This window comes from Mustela nivalis (assembly GCF_964662115.1).
Source record: "Mustela nivalis genome assembly, chromosome: 8".
In the NCBI taxonomy this organism is placed as follows: Eukaryota; Metazoa; Chordata; class Mammalia; order Carnivora; family Mustelidae; genus Mustela; species Mustela nivalis.
The window spans coordinates 17,880,717-17,895,669 of record NC_139027.1 but is presented as its reverse complement, the minus strand read 5'-3'; the positions used below and the strand labels follow the sequence as shown (position 1 = coordinate 17,895,669).

Below are 14,953 nucleotides of genomic sequence, written 5' to 3'. Positions count from 1 at the left end.
GCTTTGCTGTCTGTGCTTACTTTAAGCTAATATGCTCTTTTATACTTCTGGTACTGTCTTCTCAAAGCCTACTATTGAAAATGAAAAGATTATTCCTCTTAATTATGTCAGTGCTTTCTGAAAGCGCTGTAAAAGACTAGAAAGAAACATTTCTAAGAAGGGCAGGGAGATGACAAAGGAGCCATAGCTTTAATTTCCTTCTGAATGCTTTTATGAATTCCTTATTAATTTGTGTAAAATGCATGGTGTACCTTTAGGTGTTTACCAATGTAAAATAATTTGCTAGAAGACTTTTTGTGAGGGGAAAAGAGGCTACGAGTGTGCTTTGTCTAAGTGGCAGACTGGCTTGCCCTAGTGCGGTTTTTTTAACTTAATAACAAGGGGAAATTGCTTCTATTGACAATTATAGCCAGTCCGATCCTTTGGATCAGTACATCTGTTAGCTGAATCTCATGACCTAAGGCTAAGAGTTTTTAAAATTCCAATTGTCTAGGGAGCCTGGGTGGCACAGTCAGCTGAGTGTCCGACTCTTGGCTTCAACTCAGGTCAAGATTTCAGCGTCGTGAGACTGAGCTCCGTGCTGGGCTCCATGCTCAATGTGGAATCTCCTTAAGTTTCTCTCCCTCTGCCCTCCACCCAGTTCTGTCTCTCAAATAAATAAATCTTTAAAAGAATTTTAAAATTAAAAATTCCAATTGTGAGGCAACTGGCTGGCTCAGTCAGTAGAGCATGTGACTCTTGATCTTGGGGTCGTAAGTTCAAGCCCCACGTTGGATGTAGAAATTACTTAAAAGCTTTAAAAATTCCTGGGGTGCCTGGGTGGCTCAGTGGGTTAAAGCCTCTGCTTTCGGCTCGGGTCATGGTCCCAGGGTCTTGGGATCAAGCCCTGCATCAGGCTCTCTGCTCAGCGAGGAACCTGCTTCCTCCTCTCTCTCTGCCTGCCTCTCTGCCTACTTGTGATCTCTGTCAAATAAATAAAACCTTTGAAAAAAAAAAAAAAAGCTTTAAAAACTCCAGTTTGGCAGTTTTGTGGCCTGTCCCACTTAAAAGAACTGGAATTCTGTAGATAAATATTGAGCACCAACTCTGCGCCAAGCCTGTGTGTGCTAAGATGCTGAGGATGGACTTTTCATCAGTCTTCTACACCAGGCATCGAAGGCTATTTCTGAGACTGCTTTTAAGAGTACAAGGGATGATGGTTTTGTGTTCATGCACATGTATGAGTAAAGACGTGTGCCAGAGCTGCTTTACATCCACCTAGGTTAAATTTTGAGTTTCTAAAAAAGATTTTGTATGAATAGACTGGAAATTTGAAAATGACTGTAAGACAAAGATCTCATTACCACTTCCCTGCTTAACATGGCTCTCACAGGACAGTGTCCAAACTTGTTAGCATAATTTTCTGCATCACCTTTGAAGAGCGCCAGGAACGCAGGACCTGCGAGGCCTAGCATATTCTTTCCAGGTGCTAGCCAGTAGTTGTTCACATTGGTGTGTTTTGGTTTTCTTCGCGGATATCTCCCATGACCACCTAGCCTATGAATACTCTACACTGAGATTTTTCTTCAGCTCCACAGTGGACACCCGAAATGGTCTTTGATGCCATTTTTAATTTTATCCTATTGATGTCACAGCAGAAAACAAGAGTATGTCTCTTATACAGGCAAAGTCCTAAGAAATTTTCAGACATCTGTGTCATTGAGAAAAGCTGGGGACTAAGACATGCTGAAGGAAGAAAAAAACCAGAAGGGAATGGGTGCAGCACCCTCTGGCTGGTCTGCTCCCACAACGGAAGTGAGACCAGGAATCAGGTAATTAAAAGCAAAGCACCCCCTTTCTCATTTCTTTTCCTCCATCTTAAAGCACTGCCTCTTAACTCCTCGATCCTCAGCAGAGGAATACAGGCCAGGGCTTCCTGGAGACAAAAGGGGTAGATGAAGCAGCTAAGATGACATGGACCCGTATCTCATGTATGACATTATGTGACACGTATCGGTGAATCTATACAGGAAGTAAGTACTGACTGACCAGCCTCTCAATCTTAATTCCAAGTCCTCACTGACAGAATAACCCTGACTATGGCTAAGAAATTTTCTCAGCTATGTCAAAAGAAAAAAATTCTTTAGCCACATTGCCCCAGGCTCCACAGTGGGCTGGTTATAAAACCCACCTGGGAATTCCCATAAGTTAACAGTAAATATAGATGAAAATATGCAGTACATATGGAAACAAGTTCAGAATCATAATACCCCAGTGTAAGGGCAAAACTAGATAAACACAAAAACAAGCTCAGAACCACACATTCTTTTCAAAAGTAACTTCCCAGTGTAAGTTAGCGTATAGCTCCAAGACCTAACTCACCTTCTTTTGTTCAGGCGTGGTGGTCTTTTCCATTTGGGTGTGGGGAACTTGTCCCTCTAAGTCCAAACACATTGCAAGGTCACGTAAAGTGTTCAGATCTTAACGCCACATTGCTTGGCTATGGGGTTTGAACATAATATGTCCCTTCAATTAGAGAAGAATTCTGAGCCTGTGAGGTGAGTAGCAAGTTAATACCTACCTTGTAGGGCTGCTTAGAGGGTTGGTGGCAATTTCATTTAAAAATACATAGAACAAGGCCAAGCATGTACAGAACTCACATCACAGCTGTTTATCATTCCTGGCTACTTGGAAGGCTCCCTTCCACTCTTTCCCAAGGGCAACTGACCTATGGAGTCCTTAAAGCACTTCCTTCCTGCAATAAGGATGGACAGGAATTTGTTAAGCACTTAGCCTTTATTTTACATATTTCCAAAGAGGACATTGTGTAAGTCAGCAGCCAACAGAATTTCTAAGAGAGGAAGTGACAGCAAAGGTAACTGGCTCAAGTCCCTCTGTGTATACCATGTACATTTCATGTCTGAGCACCTTGTGTGTCTGGCTTAAGTAAGGCAGTGTAGATTGTGCGAACAAGAAATCTGTATTCTGTGGTCAGAAATGGCTACGACATGCATCACGCAAAATGCACAACCTGAAATGCTTTGATCTGCAACCAAAGTTTCCTCAAGCAAAGATGCGCGTGAACGATGACGAACACATACGGAGCAACTTGGGCAGAGCACGGAAAATGCTGTGGGGCTGTGACGTTAGCGCACTGATCAAGAGCCCCGAGCAGGAGGAGCCGTCCCAGTGGCCGAGCAGGCTAGGAGGGTGAGCAGCCGCCATCTCCAGCCACCTCGAGTTCCTTCCTGCCTTCACTCTAAGTTGAGCAGCTCCACGTCAAAGATGAGAGTGGCATTGGGAGGGATGACACCAGGGTGGCCCGTGGCTCCGTACGCCACATCAGGGGTGCAGGTCAGCTTCGCCCTCTGCCCCAAGCTCATCTAGCAGGGATGGGGGCAGATGGGGAGAGGAGAAAGAGGACCCAGCTTGATTTAAAAGAAAAAAGTAAGATAACTATGGCATTTTCCCACACCATCCTCAAGGTTAACTCTGAAGATCTGAGACGAATTTTCTGAGTGGCACACTGGAGTGACGCAGGATTTAGATTCTGCCTCAGACCAGCAGAGACTTGACTGTGGGGCAGTCACTTTCACCAAAGCAGTCCCAAATCCATTCATCCAACAACCACTGCTGGTTACTCAATTAGCGCATGGCCCCAAGACTTGGATTTGTTCATAATCGTTCCTCACCCTCTTCCAAAAGAACGTAAAAAGGTCGTATAAAAGGCACACATCCAAGTATACACTCAAGGAGTTAACAGGAGCAGTCCATTAAAGACGTGAAGCAATCAGAGGCCACCGCGAGGTGGGGAGGGCTGAGGCACCTACTCTAACAGAGCACTGAATGGCCTCCGAGACCGAGGGAGAAGGGCATGCACCAGGGCTCACCACGGCAGTCATCAACACCTGGCACTGGTAGGACAGGTGAAATTTGAATAAAGCGGTGAAATTTGAATAAATCGATTTTTAAATTTTGAATACCAACCCCCAAAATTGAAAGGATCGGTTCATAGTTCTGTATCAATGTTAATGTAGCATTGATCACAAACTCATGTATAATTTCATCGTTGTACTACGGTTATGTAAAACGTTCACACGTGGGGAATCTGGGTAAAGAATATATCGGAACTATTTCTGTGATATTTTTGCAAGTCTGAAATTTTTAAGTTAAAACAAAAAACTTGGGTCTCTCCACCCTCCAACTCCCCTGCTGCCTCAGTCCCAGACAGCTGGTGGCTCACAGGCCTCCAAAGCTAGTGCCCAGCAAGCCTGGAGGGATGTGCTTGGACTGAGAGCCCCCAGTGTGACTTGAAGGGGTCATGCTGGCAATGAGGGGGAAGGGGTGGGGGCACAAAGCCAGGCTGGCATTCCTGGCAGTAGAGGCCAAGCCACGGCGGTCTGTAATAGGGCAAGGGCAGCAGCGTACTGAGCCCAGACTCCCCAAATCCCCCCTACTGAGGATTCCCATCTTACCTGGGCTGCACCCTCTTCAAAACCCTTGATGACTTCCTGTTTGCCGATTCGGAACTTGAAGGGTTTGTTTCTGTCTCTGGACGAATCGAATTTCTTCCCATTTTGGAGCATTCCTGTGAAAGCAAGAAGAGGATGGAGAAGGACGGCGGCCAGGACTCAACTCCCAGATCTGGGGCCGCCTGTCTAAATCGGAATTCCTGGGGCGCCTGGGTGGCTCAGCGGGTAAAGCCTCTGCCTTCGACTCAGGCCATGATCCCAGAGTCCTGGGATCGAGCCCCGCATCGAGTCCCGCATCGGGCTCTCTGCTAAGCAGGGAGCCCGCTTCCCTCTCTCTCTCTGCCTGCCGCTCTGCCTACTTGTGATCTGTTTGTCAAATAAATAAATAAAATCTTTAAAAAAATAAAATAAAACAGAATTCCTATTCTGCAAAAACCTGTGCCTCTTCCAATCTCCCCACCTGCCCTGTCACCTAAGCAAGAAACCCCAATACTTTGCTCTGCCTTACCCCACACACAGCCTATCACGAAGTCCTACACATCTCTGCAATCTACATACTTTCTCCATTTCTTCTACCACCCCATGACTCCACCACATCCCCATCGTGTCTCACCTGTGTACGGGACACCCTCTAACTGTCTTTGCACTCACTCTCCTTCCTCCGTTCCCGCAGGAGCTTCCGGAGGCAGAATCGAAAGGCCTACACCACGTGCAGGCACTTCCAGACCCAGCGGCTGCCTGTCTGATAACCCTCTCTGCTTCCCCCTGCCTTGCCTTTCCCCCATGTCCTATTCAGGTCACACATTTCTCAAATACCTCTGTGCTTTACAGCCTTTTCTGTGTCACTTCCTCCGCCCAAGGATGTTTCTGCCTCAGGCTGCCTCCCCACCTGCTTTTCACAAGGTTCCCTGACATGCAAAACCCAAAAGCCATATCATTCCTTCCGGCAATGAACAGAGCAAAGTGACCCAGTCAAGGGTGGCCACCAGACCCCATAAAAAGGGCCTATTTGAACCTGGAACAGCTCAATGCTGCCTCCAAGTGCAGTTGCCTTGTCATCCCTGATGTACAAATATTGTCTCATTCCTGCCGTCTAAGGCTCAAGAGCTGTTTTTCTGTTTTTAGATCATATTGGTGATTGGCTCAAAGATCAGACCTTCTTTTTAAAGATGTATTTTATTTTATTTATTTGAGAGAGAGAGAGCGGGAGAGGGGAAAGGTCAGAGGGAGAAGCAGACTCCCTGCTGAGCAGGGAACCCAATGTGGGACTTGATCCCAGGACTCCAGGATCATGACCCGAGGCGAAAGAAGGCAATTGCTTAACGAACTGAGCCACCTAGGTGCCCCAGATCAGACCTTCTATAAACGATGCCCTCCCACGATTTCTTCCTGCACCCCGCAGATCACAACAAAAGGCAATTTTAGACCAGAGAAAAATCTGGCCCGTAAGTTCAGAGACGGGATTCTGACTTCATGCTGGCAATAACTCCCTGTGTAAAGTTAGGTAAATCACTTCCTTTCTCATGGTCTCAGTTCTGTCATGTTTAACACGGGAGACAGAGACAGGCTTAGTGTGTGAGCATCTATGACTCCACTTCCTAATTGCTACCACTTAAATGTATGCAAGGGGCAGTCTCATTTTCCTGCTTTCTGGGTAGAATAAAATGGATTCTTACTCTGGGTACAAAATCAGGCAAAGGAGAAAACCCTGAGGCTACACAGATGGATACTAAGGAGATCGAATACAAACTCAGGCACACACACAGGTTGCTAAGATAGAGATACCTGTGTGAGCTCATCGGCACTTATGCACCCACATTCATTAGAAAGACCCAATGGTCAAACAGATTCAAAGAGAAGATTTAAATCCACAAATCTACATACATTCAACAAGATGCATACTTGGACAAGTACACATACGACTATTCACACACACATTCCCTTTGAAAACTGCTTTCTCATTTCCCAACTTCTTCAGGTTTTACCTGACTCAATATACTTCGGACCATATGTAGTCATCTACTGCTACAAGTTCAGCCGAAACCATGCAGCCCAGAAACAGAAGCACATATATATGGTGACCTGATTCAACAAAGGTGTCATGGCAATGCAGCAGATAAAGGATGATTTTTTAAAAATAATTAATGGTGCTAGATCAATTGCATGTCCATATGGAGAAAAAAAATGAACCTTGACCCTTACCTTATACACACATAAAAACTGATTCCAGCTGAATGAGAGACTTAAATATGAAAAATAAAATAATAAAGCTTTTACAAGATAACAAACAGAAGGATATCGTCATGACCTAGGGACAAAGATTTCTGAACTGAACACAAAAGTCCTAACTATAAAGGAAAAGATCGGTATGTAGGACTTCATTAAAATTAAGAACTTCTAGGGGCACCTGGGTAGCTCAGTTGGTTAAGCATCTGCCTTCAGCTCAGGTCAAGATCCCAGAGTCCAGGGATCAAGTCCTGCATCGGGCTCCCTGCTCAGCAGGAAGCTTGCTTCTCCCTCTGCCTCCTGCTCCCCCTACTTGTGCGCTCTCTCTCTCTCTCTCTCTCTCTCTGACAAATAAATAAATAAAATCTTCAAATAAAATAAAGAACTTCTATTGATAAAAATGCCATTAAGAGAGTAAAAAGACAAGCGCTGGCATGGGTGGTGATTTGAATCAGTATAACTAACAAAAGACTTGTTATCTACAATATATAAAGAATTCCTGGGGCACCTGGGTGGCTGAGTTGGTTAAGCATCTGACTCCAGATTTCAGCTCAGGTCATAATCTAAGGTTGTGAGATTGAGCCCCAGGTCAGGCTCTGTGCAGGTGTGAAACCTGCTTAAGATTCTCTCTCTCCCTTTCCTGCTGTTCTCCCCCCCCATGCTCTCTCTCTCTTAAATAATAATAATAATAATAATAATAATTTCCATAAGTCAATAAGAAAAAGACAGCCAACCCAATTTTTATATTGGACAAAACATGAGAGACTAAAGAGTATATCCAAATGGCCAGTAAGCACATGAAAAGGTATTCAACTTCATCAGTCATCAGGGCAGTGCAAATAAAAAACCACAATGAAATACCACCAGACACCCACCTCGGTGGGCCAAAAACAAAACAAAAACATGGTGATGCCAAGTGTCGATGAGGATGTGGGAGAACTGCAATGTATATGGCTGATGGCAGTGGAAATCGGCAGGACAACTCTGGGAGGCTGTCTGGCAGTATCTGATAAAGCTGAGCATTGCTGTATAATCCTGTGCCCAAGTAGCACCACTTCTGGGTGTATACCAACCAAAATGTGTACATATGTCCACCAAAAGACACCTACAGGACTGTTCAAAGCAATACTATTCATAATAGCCAAAAACTATCAACAACCCAAATGTTCATCAATTGTTGCAAAGATAAATTATAATTTATTCGTCATACAATAAACTGTACAGGAATAAAAAAGAACAAATTAGGGGCCCCTGGGTGACTCAATCCGTTAAGGATCTGACTCTTGATTTCAGTTCAGGTCATGATCTCAGGGTCATGGGATCGAGCCCCCATGCTGAGCTCCATGCTCAGCGCAAAGTTTACTTGAGATTCTCACTCCCTCCCTCTCTCTCTGCCCCTCCCCCTGCTCATATGTGCATTTTCTCTCTCAAATAAATAAATCAATCTTAAAAAAAAAAAAAAAGAACCAACATAATCTCACAGACATAATATTGAGTAAAATAAGCCAAACACAAAAGAGTGCAGACTCTATGATTCCATTTCTATGATATTCAATAAGAGGACAAGCCAGCCAATTGATGGGGACAAAGGTATGCTGGTTACCTTCAAAGAGGTCTGATGACTAGGAGGAGAGATTAGGTAGATGCCTGGGCCGGAGCTCATTCTGGAAATGTAGATGCTGATCTGGGTGGTGGTTATATTTAAGTGTAATCACTTCGAAAAATTTCATTGAGCTGTACATCTCAGATTTATGTTCTCTACTGTGTTCATATTTAATTAAGAAGTTTACCAAAAAGTCCCATACAGTCCCCTCTAGGTTTGAGGAAACAGTCCCTCCCTAAACTAGAGGCACTCATGTCCAATGTTAGTGTTTAATGCACATCACCTGCTCTCTGTATCTACTGTGAAAAGTCATTGCAAAAGGATGTTGTGGTTTTAGTAACTTGATAAGTACTGGTCTGTCTACAACATGTAGAACAGATAAATCAATTACACAGGTCAGAGGCCCCAGAGGACTCATGGTAATTAGGCCACATCACCGGGAGATAAAACACAGCTCTAGCCCACTGACGTCAGCGACCGGCAACACAGCTGTTGAGAAATACCCACACTGTCTGCCTAGATTTAACCTGGCACTTCACACTGGCCCAGAGAACTGCTAAAAATGGCCCCATCTGAATGCGTCCTAGGAACTAAACTGGCCTTGCTGTCTGCTAAGTGGCTGTCACCAAGTTTGCCACATTGGGAAGCAGGTCACAAGGCAGAGCACTCACTCCTCTGGGAACAAATACCTGCTCGTGATCTTCCTGCCAGCAGACCTCAGGAACTCCATCTAGAATGTTCCTCAGCCCACCTGACCTTCCAGTATAGAGCATCCAAGAGGGATCAGCAGAGATGTGGGGCCCTTCTCCCATTCCCACGGCACCTTGGGACAGGCATTCCTGTCACCCTCCCAATACTGCCTGAGAGCCTCTGGATCATGGGTCTGTCCCACTCTCCAAACTCCCCAAAGAAGGAAGGAATCCTCCCTTTTCATCTGTGTGTCCCCAGTGGCCAGCACAGCATGTCGCACACAGTAGGTACTCAATAACAGTAAGCCAGTCGAATAGTCTGTTTTTGAAAAAAGAAAGGAAATGCTGGGGCGCCTGGGTGGCTCAGTGGGTTAAAGTCTCTGCCTTCGGCTTGGGTCATGATCCCAGGGTCCTGGGATCGAGCCTCACATCGGGCTTTCTGCTCAGTGGGGAACCTGCTTCCTCCTTTCTCTCTCTGCCTACCTCTCTGCCTACTTCTGTCAATTAAATACATAAAAATCTTTGGGAAAAAAAAAAAAGAAAGAAAGGAAATGCTGAGGAAGTCAACCTCCTCTTCTCTAACAACATTGTAGGAGGAGAGACAAGTCTACAGGGAAGATCAGGGCTCTCAGGGCTTTAAGAAGGGACTTCTACATATCAGACAGGACCAGGAGGGCCAGGCTCCACGCTGCCCACCACAGAGGGAAGAGAATGGAGGTGGCTTGGCTCAGCTAGAGGCTGGTTCCACACGCAGCTCCTGCTGGGACAAGTGGGGAAGGGGTATCCTTGCAAGCCCCCTTTCCTGTATGCACAAGGCTGGCTCAAGAAGTGAGGGGAGCCTACCTGTGTAGTGCACCACACACGTCTGTCCCTTCTTGGGGAACGTCCTTCCTGCAAAGAGACGTGAAAGAATAAGGTATTGGGAAAAGTCCCCTGGGATGTTCAGGTGTGCCCGTGACCCGAAGGTCTGGCCCACACTCCCCTCCACACCATGGGGATGCCCACGGCTCTACTTCCGGCTCTGTGCCTTATATGAGCCAGGCTGGTCCCTTCACCTCTATTTGACTTGAACTTTATTCCCTTGCATTCCTCCACTCCACTCTCTCCTTGTTATTTTCCTTTCTTCAACTTCTCCTTTCCCTTTCCTTCATTCATTCCCCAGACATCGACTGACAGCCTACGATGTGCCTGGACCAGATTCCAGAAACACAGAGCCATCGATGAACTCATGGTGAAGTCAGGGAAACAGACACATAAATAAATAATAGATTATAATGCAGGATGATGGCTGCAATCAAGGATTAAGAAGCATAATCCTTCACACATATTTACAGAACCTACTACATGCCGAAGCCTGGGCCTGATTTCAGGGACCCTGCAGTAAACCATACAGACAAGATCCCTACTCCTCTGGAGTTCACATTCTAGTGGAGAGAAACAAACAGTACTCAAATAAACAAGACGATTATAAATAATGATAATTCTCTAAGGAAAAGAAACACAATAAGTTAAAGACAGACGTGACGGACAGGCCGTTTTAGAAAAGGGGGTCCAGGATGGCCTCTCAGAAAAGGTGACATTTGGGCTGAATCTTGAAGGATGAGTAAGATGCTGGGAAAAGCACTGCAGGAAGAGGGAGCTGCCTGCACATCAACTCTGAGACAGAAAAGGATTGGAGCATTTGCAGAAGAGAACCGAAGGCACTGTGGCTGGAAAGAAGAGAGGGCGAGGGTCACAAGTGGGAAAGAGCCGGATCACGGCGGGGGGCGGGGGGCACAGCGCGGCGCTGGATTTAACTCCAAGTGCAATAAGAAATAAGAAGCCACTGGAGGATTTTAAGTAAGAGAATGACATAATCTGAATTAAGATTTTATAAGATCACTCTGGCTGCTGCGTGTAGGATGGACGATTAGGCGCCTCTTGCAATAATCCAGACAGGAAATCAATTATGGCTTGAATTAATGTGGTGGCAGCAGAGAATAGAGCAAAATAGATATACTTGGGAAACGGGGCTGACAGGGTACATTAACAGAGTGGGGATGGGGTCCAGGAGGAGGGAGAAGGAGAAATTGAGTACAATGCTTGGGTTTTCAGTTTGGGCTACAGGATGGACCATGAACTAATTCCAGGTGGGGAGGACTGGGGAGGAGCAGATTTGAGCAGTTGGCAATCTTGAAATGCCTATTAGACATCTGAGTTTATATTGCAAGTAGGCAGATGGAGAGTCTGCACTGGAGGTATCAATCTGGGCGGAATTTAAAGCCACAGGCCTGGATGGCAAAGCTTAGGGTGGTTAACAACTGAGTCAACACGTTGAAGACTCTATGGGAGTCAGGGAAAGCATCAGAAAGGAGATAAGGGTTAAACTGGATCTTAAAGGATTAATAGTTTGCCAGAGGAAATAAAGGGAGATAATCTGGGAAGAGAGAACAACACATTCAAAGGGCCAGTCGAGCACTAGTGCCCAAGCCCTGTCTGGCTCACTGCTGTAACCCCAGGGCCTAGCACAGAGTACGTGTTCAATAAATATTTGCAGAATGCTGGTGTGTTTAACCACTTTGCAGGAGCTTGTTGAAGTTGGAGAAGAAGGTGGTGGTGGGGGTAGGGGCTGTAGTAAGAGAGGAGGCTTGACTGTGGAAGGTAAGACTAGACTAGATCACCATTTGTCTGGAGAACGAAAGGGAAGGCTCATTAAAACACAAGGCAGGGAGGTGGGGTGGGGGTCAGTAGAATGGGACAGGAAAGGTCACACATGCATTTTAAAGGGTCCTCAGGCTATGGTGTGGAAAATAGGTGGTGAGTTAGGGAGACCCAATGGAAGGCAAAAAGGCAAGAGTGGAGGTGGGGTGACTAGTTCAGAAGATGTGCAGAAATCCAGGTGAGAGATGATGGTGGCCAGAACCAGGGCGGGGACTAATGGGATGGAGCCTACAGATGTTCAGCAGAAGGACGAGTCCTGTCAGACTTGCTGTGGGGCTCAACCAAGATGCGGTGTCCCCAGTGCTAACAGTACAATAGCTCGGCCCTTCCGTGTCTTCTTGCTGGACTCAGGGTTTTAGACTGTTGAAAGCAGAAGGCCAAAGCTCTTCCAGGCTTTCTCTAAAAATCTAATCTCCCTCAAGAGAAAATGCCCCTTGTCCTTGGCCAGGGAGAGAGGATAACTAGAGAAAACGATAAAGGCTACTTCGAGCCAGGGAAGGGAGAAGAGGCCTCCAGCCCTCTGGCAGAACTCAGTGGCAGGGCTCTGGGGTGTGACGAGGTCTCAGGGTGACGCTTCCTGGGACCCAGCATCATGGTTCCCAGCGTGGACAAAGAAACCTGTACGTACCTGCCTGGTGATGGGGTAAGGGCCCAGGACCTCGAGAGACCACTGCCTTTTAACAAGGAGGGTGGCCTGGAACCAAGAGGTCCTCTAATTTCCTAGGAGGGGTGGGGGCTGTCAGTTAGGTCTCACATGAAGTCTGTCTGTCAAATTCTGCAGAAATGGAGGCTCTGGACTGGATTAAGTTTCATTTTAAAAATTTAAAAATGGCTATTCTTGCACATCCAGACCCATTTATGCAAGAGATGTCTGGCGTGTAAAGTAGTGGTGCCTAACAGAGGCGTGCTTGGGAGTGGGGAGGACAAGGAGCATGAGTTGTTTTGGACTTTCTGAATTAGGTATCCATGGGACATCCAGACAGAGGTCGAACAGCAGTTGGATAAACGGACCACCTTGAACTCGGGTCGTAGGTCTGGGCTGGAGGCTTAAGTTTGGAGGCCATCGGTTTGCAGACGGTAATGAAAGCCATGGGAGTGTACAGGATGGCTGGAGAGGCTGAGTGGGGCGGGGAGGATAAAGCAAGATGCAGAGGCGGCGGAGGGAGCGCTTCTTCCTTCCCAGACTGGCTGGGTCCCCACTACGTCTCACCGCCCAGCCCACAGGGGCCGCCCGACCGGAGGCCCGGAGGGGGGCGCGTTAGAAAGGGCTGCCCCAAGCAGAAGGGATCCCTTCCAGCTGTCCCCAGGGCTCACCTAGCAGACAGGGAAAGCAGAGCTAACTAAAGCCCTGCCCTGGGAAATCAGCAGTAGCAGATAAGTGAGTGGTTGCAGCCGCGGCGGCGGCGGCCCGAAGCCCCCGGGGCGGTGGCGGGCCGCAGACCCCCGCCTCCTGGCCACCGCCTTCGATCCCCTAGGTGAGCCGGCGCGGAAGGGGATGGTGGAGGATCGTCTGCTAGCCCCCCAACAATCCTATCTGGGGTCTCCTCCCGCCGCCCCCATCCTATGTCCGCCCCCGACTCAGCACCCTCCGCGCCACCTCTGAATCAGACCCCCGCCCGCCCGGCTCCGCCCCGGGACCCTTCCTCCTCCCCCGGCTCCGCCGCCCGGTACCGTCTCCTGGGGAGATGGTCTCGATCTCCACGCCCATCGCAGTCCCACTGGCCCCGCCTCCGAGGGTCCCCGCTGCTGCCCCGACCCCGGCTCGGCTCCGGCCCTGGCCCCGCTGGCGCTCCGGCTCGCCTCCCCGCCGCCACTGCAGAGCCGGAGGAGGTGCGGCGGGAGTCGGGACCTGCGCGGGGAGGGGCCACGGGGAAGGGGGCGGCGGGGCGGAGCGGCGCGGAAAGGTGGGGTCGACTGGGGCGGGGCCCGGGGGAAGGGACCCTGACGCGGCTGCTCCCTAGCTTGGCCAGGCTTACGGTCATCAACTGCGGAGGATGGGGAGGAAGGCATGAGACACCCGCGCATCTATGCATGCATCCATCCATTTATCCATCGATCTTTCCATCCGTTCAACACATTTATCTAGCATGTACTCTGTGTTAAGCTCTGGGGAGTCTAGCCGGTCCCACAGACTAGGGGAAAGCCGGCAACTAAACCAACACTTTAAGTACATGCGCTCACTGGAGTTCAGAACGTTAAGGAAACACCTGAGAGGTATTTACCCTAGCTCGACTGCCCGGAATGTAGGAGCATTCTGGCGACGCGCGGTGGGGTAGGGGGGGGGGCGGGGGATGGGAGGGAATGGGATGGCAGGAAGGGAGGAAACCAGTCATTACCCTACTGCAACCACCCTAAACCCCTATTCACCATCCCTTCTGCCCCACTCATAGGGAACTTCCCACCTTTCAAGGCAAAGAACTGCGCCCTGCGGATACCAATTAAACTAAGGCAGAATCGCTATCACCAGAGAACGAAATTTGGGACGGGTGGGGACACGGAGAGTTAGTTACAGCGTGGAGTGATTCGTGCTGTGGGATGAATGAGTAAATTCTATCCTGAGCTCCTCTTCCACGCCAGACCCCTCACCTCCACCCAAAAGAGTTCCAGGAATCTGGAAAGGTATCTTTGGAGGAGATAACATTTGCTTGAAGAATGAATGGAACTTTAATTTTTCCCTCTCGTTTTCTCTCATTTTTCCATGCCTTGTTTTAAAAATTGACGCGAGGCCATGATTCTGACCAGTGGTACTGGAATATAGGCACGAGGATAAACGCCTGAGCAGAGGCATCCAGAATGGGCCCTAGAATGTTCTTCCTCCATCCCCCCCCCCCCGGCCCCCCTGCCCCCACTGTCCCAGGTGGTAAGGCCAGACTTCAGGTTATCAGCATCGCTGAAGGAGGACTGGCTGTTTTGTTCAAGAAAGATGATGGTCAACTGTACTGTGAGGGTCAGCATCTGAAATTCCACATGGACTGCTTCACGGCGTGGCCTAGAGTCTCCCAGGTGTATAGCTGAAGTCTAGAGACACACTAGGTCCTTGGACTCTGGCCGTGGGGAGGCACTCTTGGGGTAAGTGTAGAACAGGGGTTTGTAACTCGGACAGGTCCATGGAGCGGCTTCGGTTGAATGCACAATATCTTGTATGCGGATAAGAACATTTTTGTGGGTAGATTTGACCACATTTAAATAAGTCCTCAACACCTTCTCACCCCTTGTCCCCTATCCTCTCCCCCCAAAAGTTAAGAAACCGTGTTGACTCTAGGGATCCTGTACTCTTTCCCAGA

The 14,953-nt window shown here is 48.1% G+C and overlaps 1 protein-coding gene across 2 annotated transcripts; it reads right to left on the bottom strand.

Annotated features, from left to right (window-relative positions):
• Positions 1 to 2,756: 2,756 nt before the first annotated feature.
• FKBP1B (FKBP prolyl isomerase 1B) lies at positions 2,757 to 13,532 on the bottom strand. 2 transcript variants are annotated; one of them, XM_082745250.1, is made up of 4 exons: positions 13,341 to 13,532; positions 9,813 to 9,860; positions 4,455 to 4,567; positions 2,757 to 3,407 (listed from the first exon to the last, which is right to left on the bottom strand). In XM_082745250.1, the coding sequence occupies exons 1-4, from the start codon at positions 13,375 to 13,377 to the stop codon at positions 3,363 to 3,365; spliced, it is 243 nt and encodes an 80-aa protein (XP_082601376.1). In that variant the 5' UTR covers positions 13,378 to 13,532; the 3' UTR covers positions 2,757 to 3,362. The 2 variants fall into 2 exon arrangements, with proteins under 2 accessions (XP_082601376.1, XP_082601375.1); XM_082745249.1 differs by having other exon boundaries at positions 2,757 to 3,362.
• Between the last annotated feature and the right edge of the window lie 1,421 nt (positions 13,533 to 14,953).

Bases quoted from the DNA above. Each gene is read 5' to 3' on its own strand.
- FKBP1B (XM_082745249.1), bottom strand. From the start codon at position 13,377: ATGGGCGTGGAGATCGAGACCATCTCCCCAGGAGACG. The intron at 9,861-13,340 runs GTACCGGGCGGC...GTCTCTTTGCAG, and splicing joins GACCATCTCCCCAGGAGACG to GAAGGACGTTCCCCAAGAAG. The intron at 4,568-9,812 runs GTAGGCTCCCCT...TTGCTTTCACAG, and splicing joins GTGTGTGGTGCACTACACAG to GAATGCTCCAAAATGGGAAG.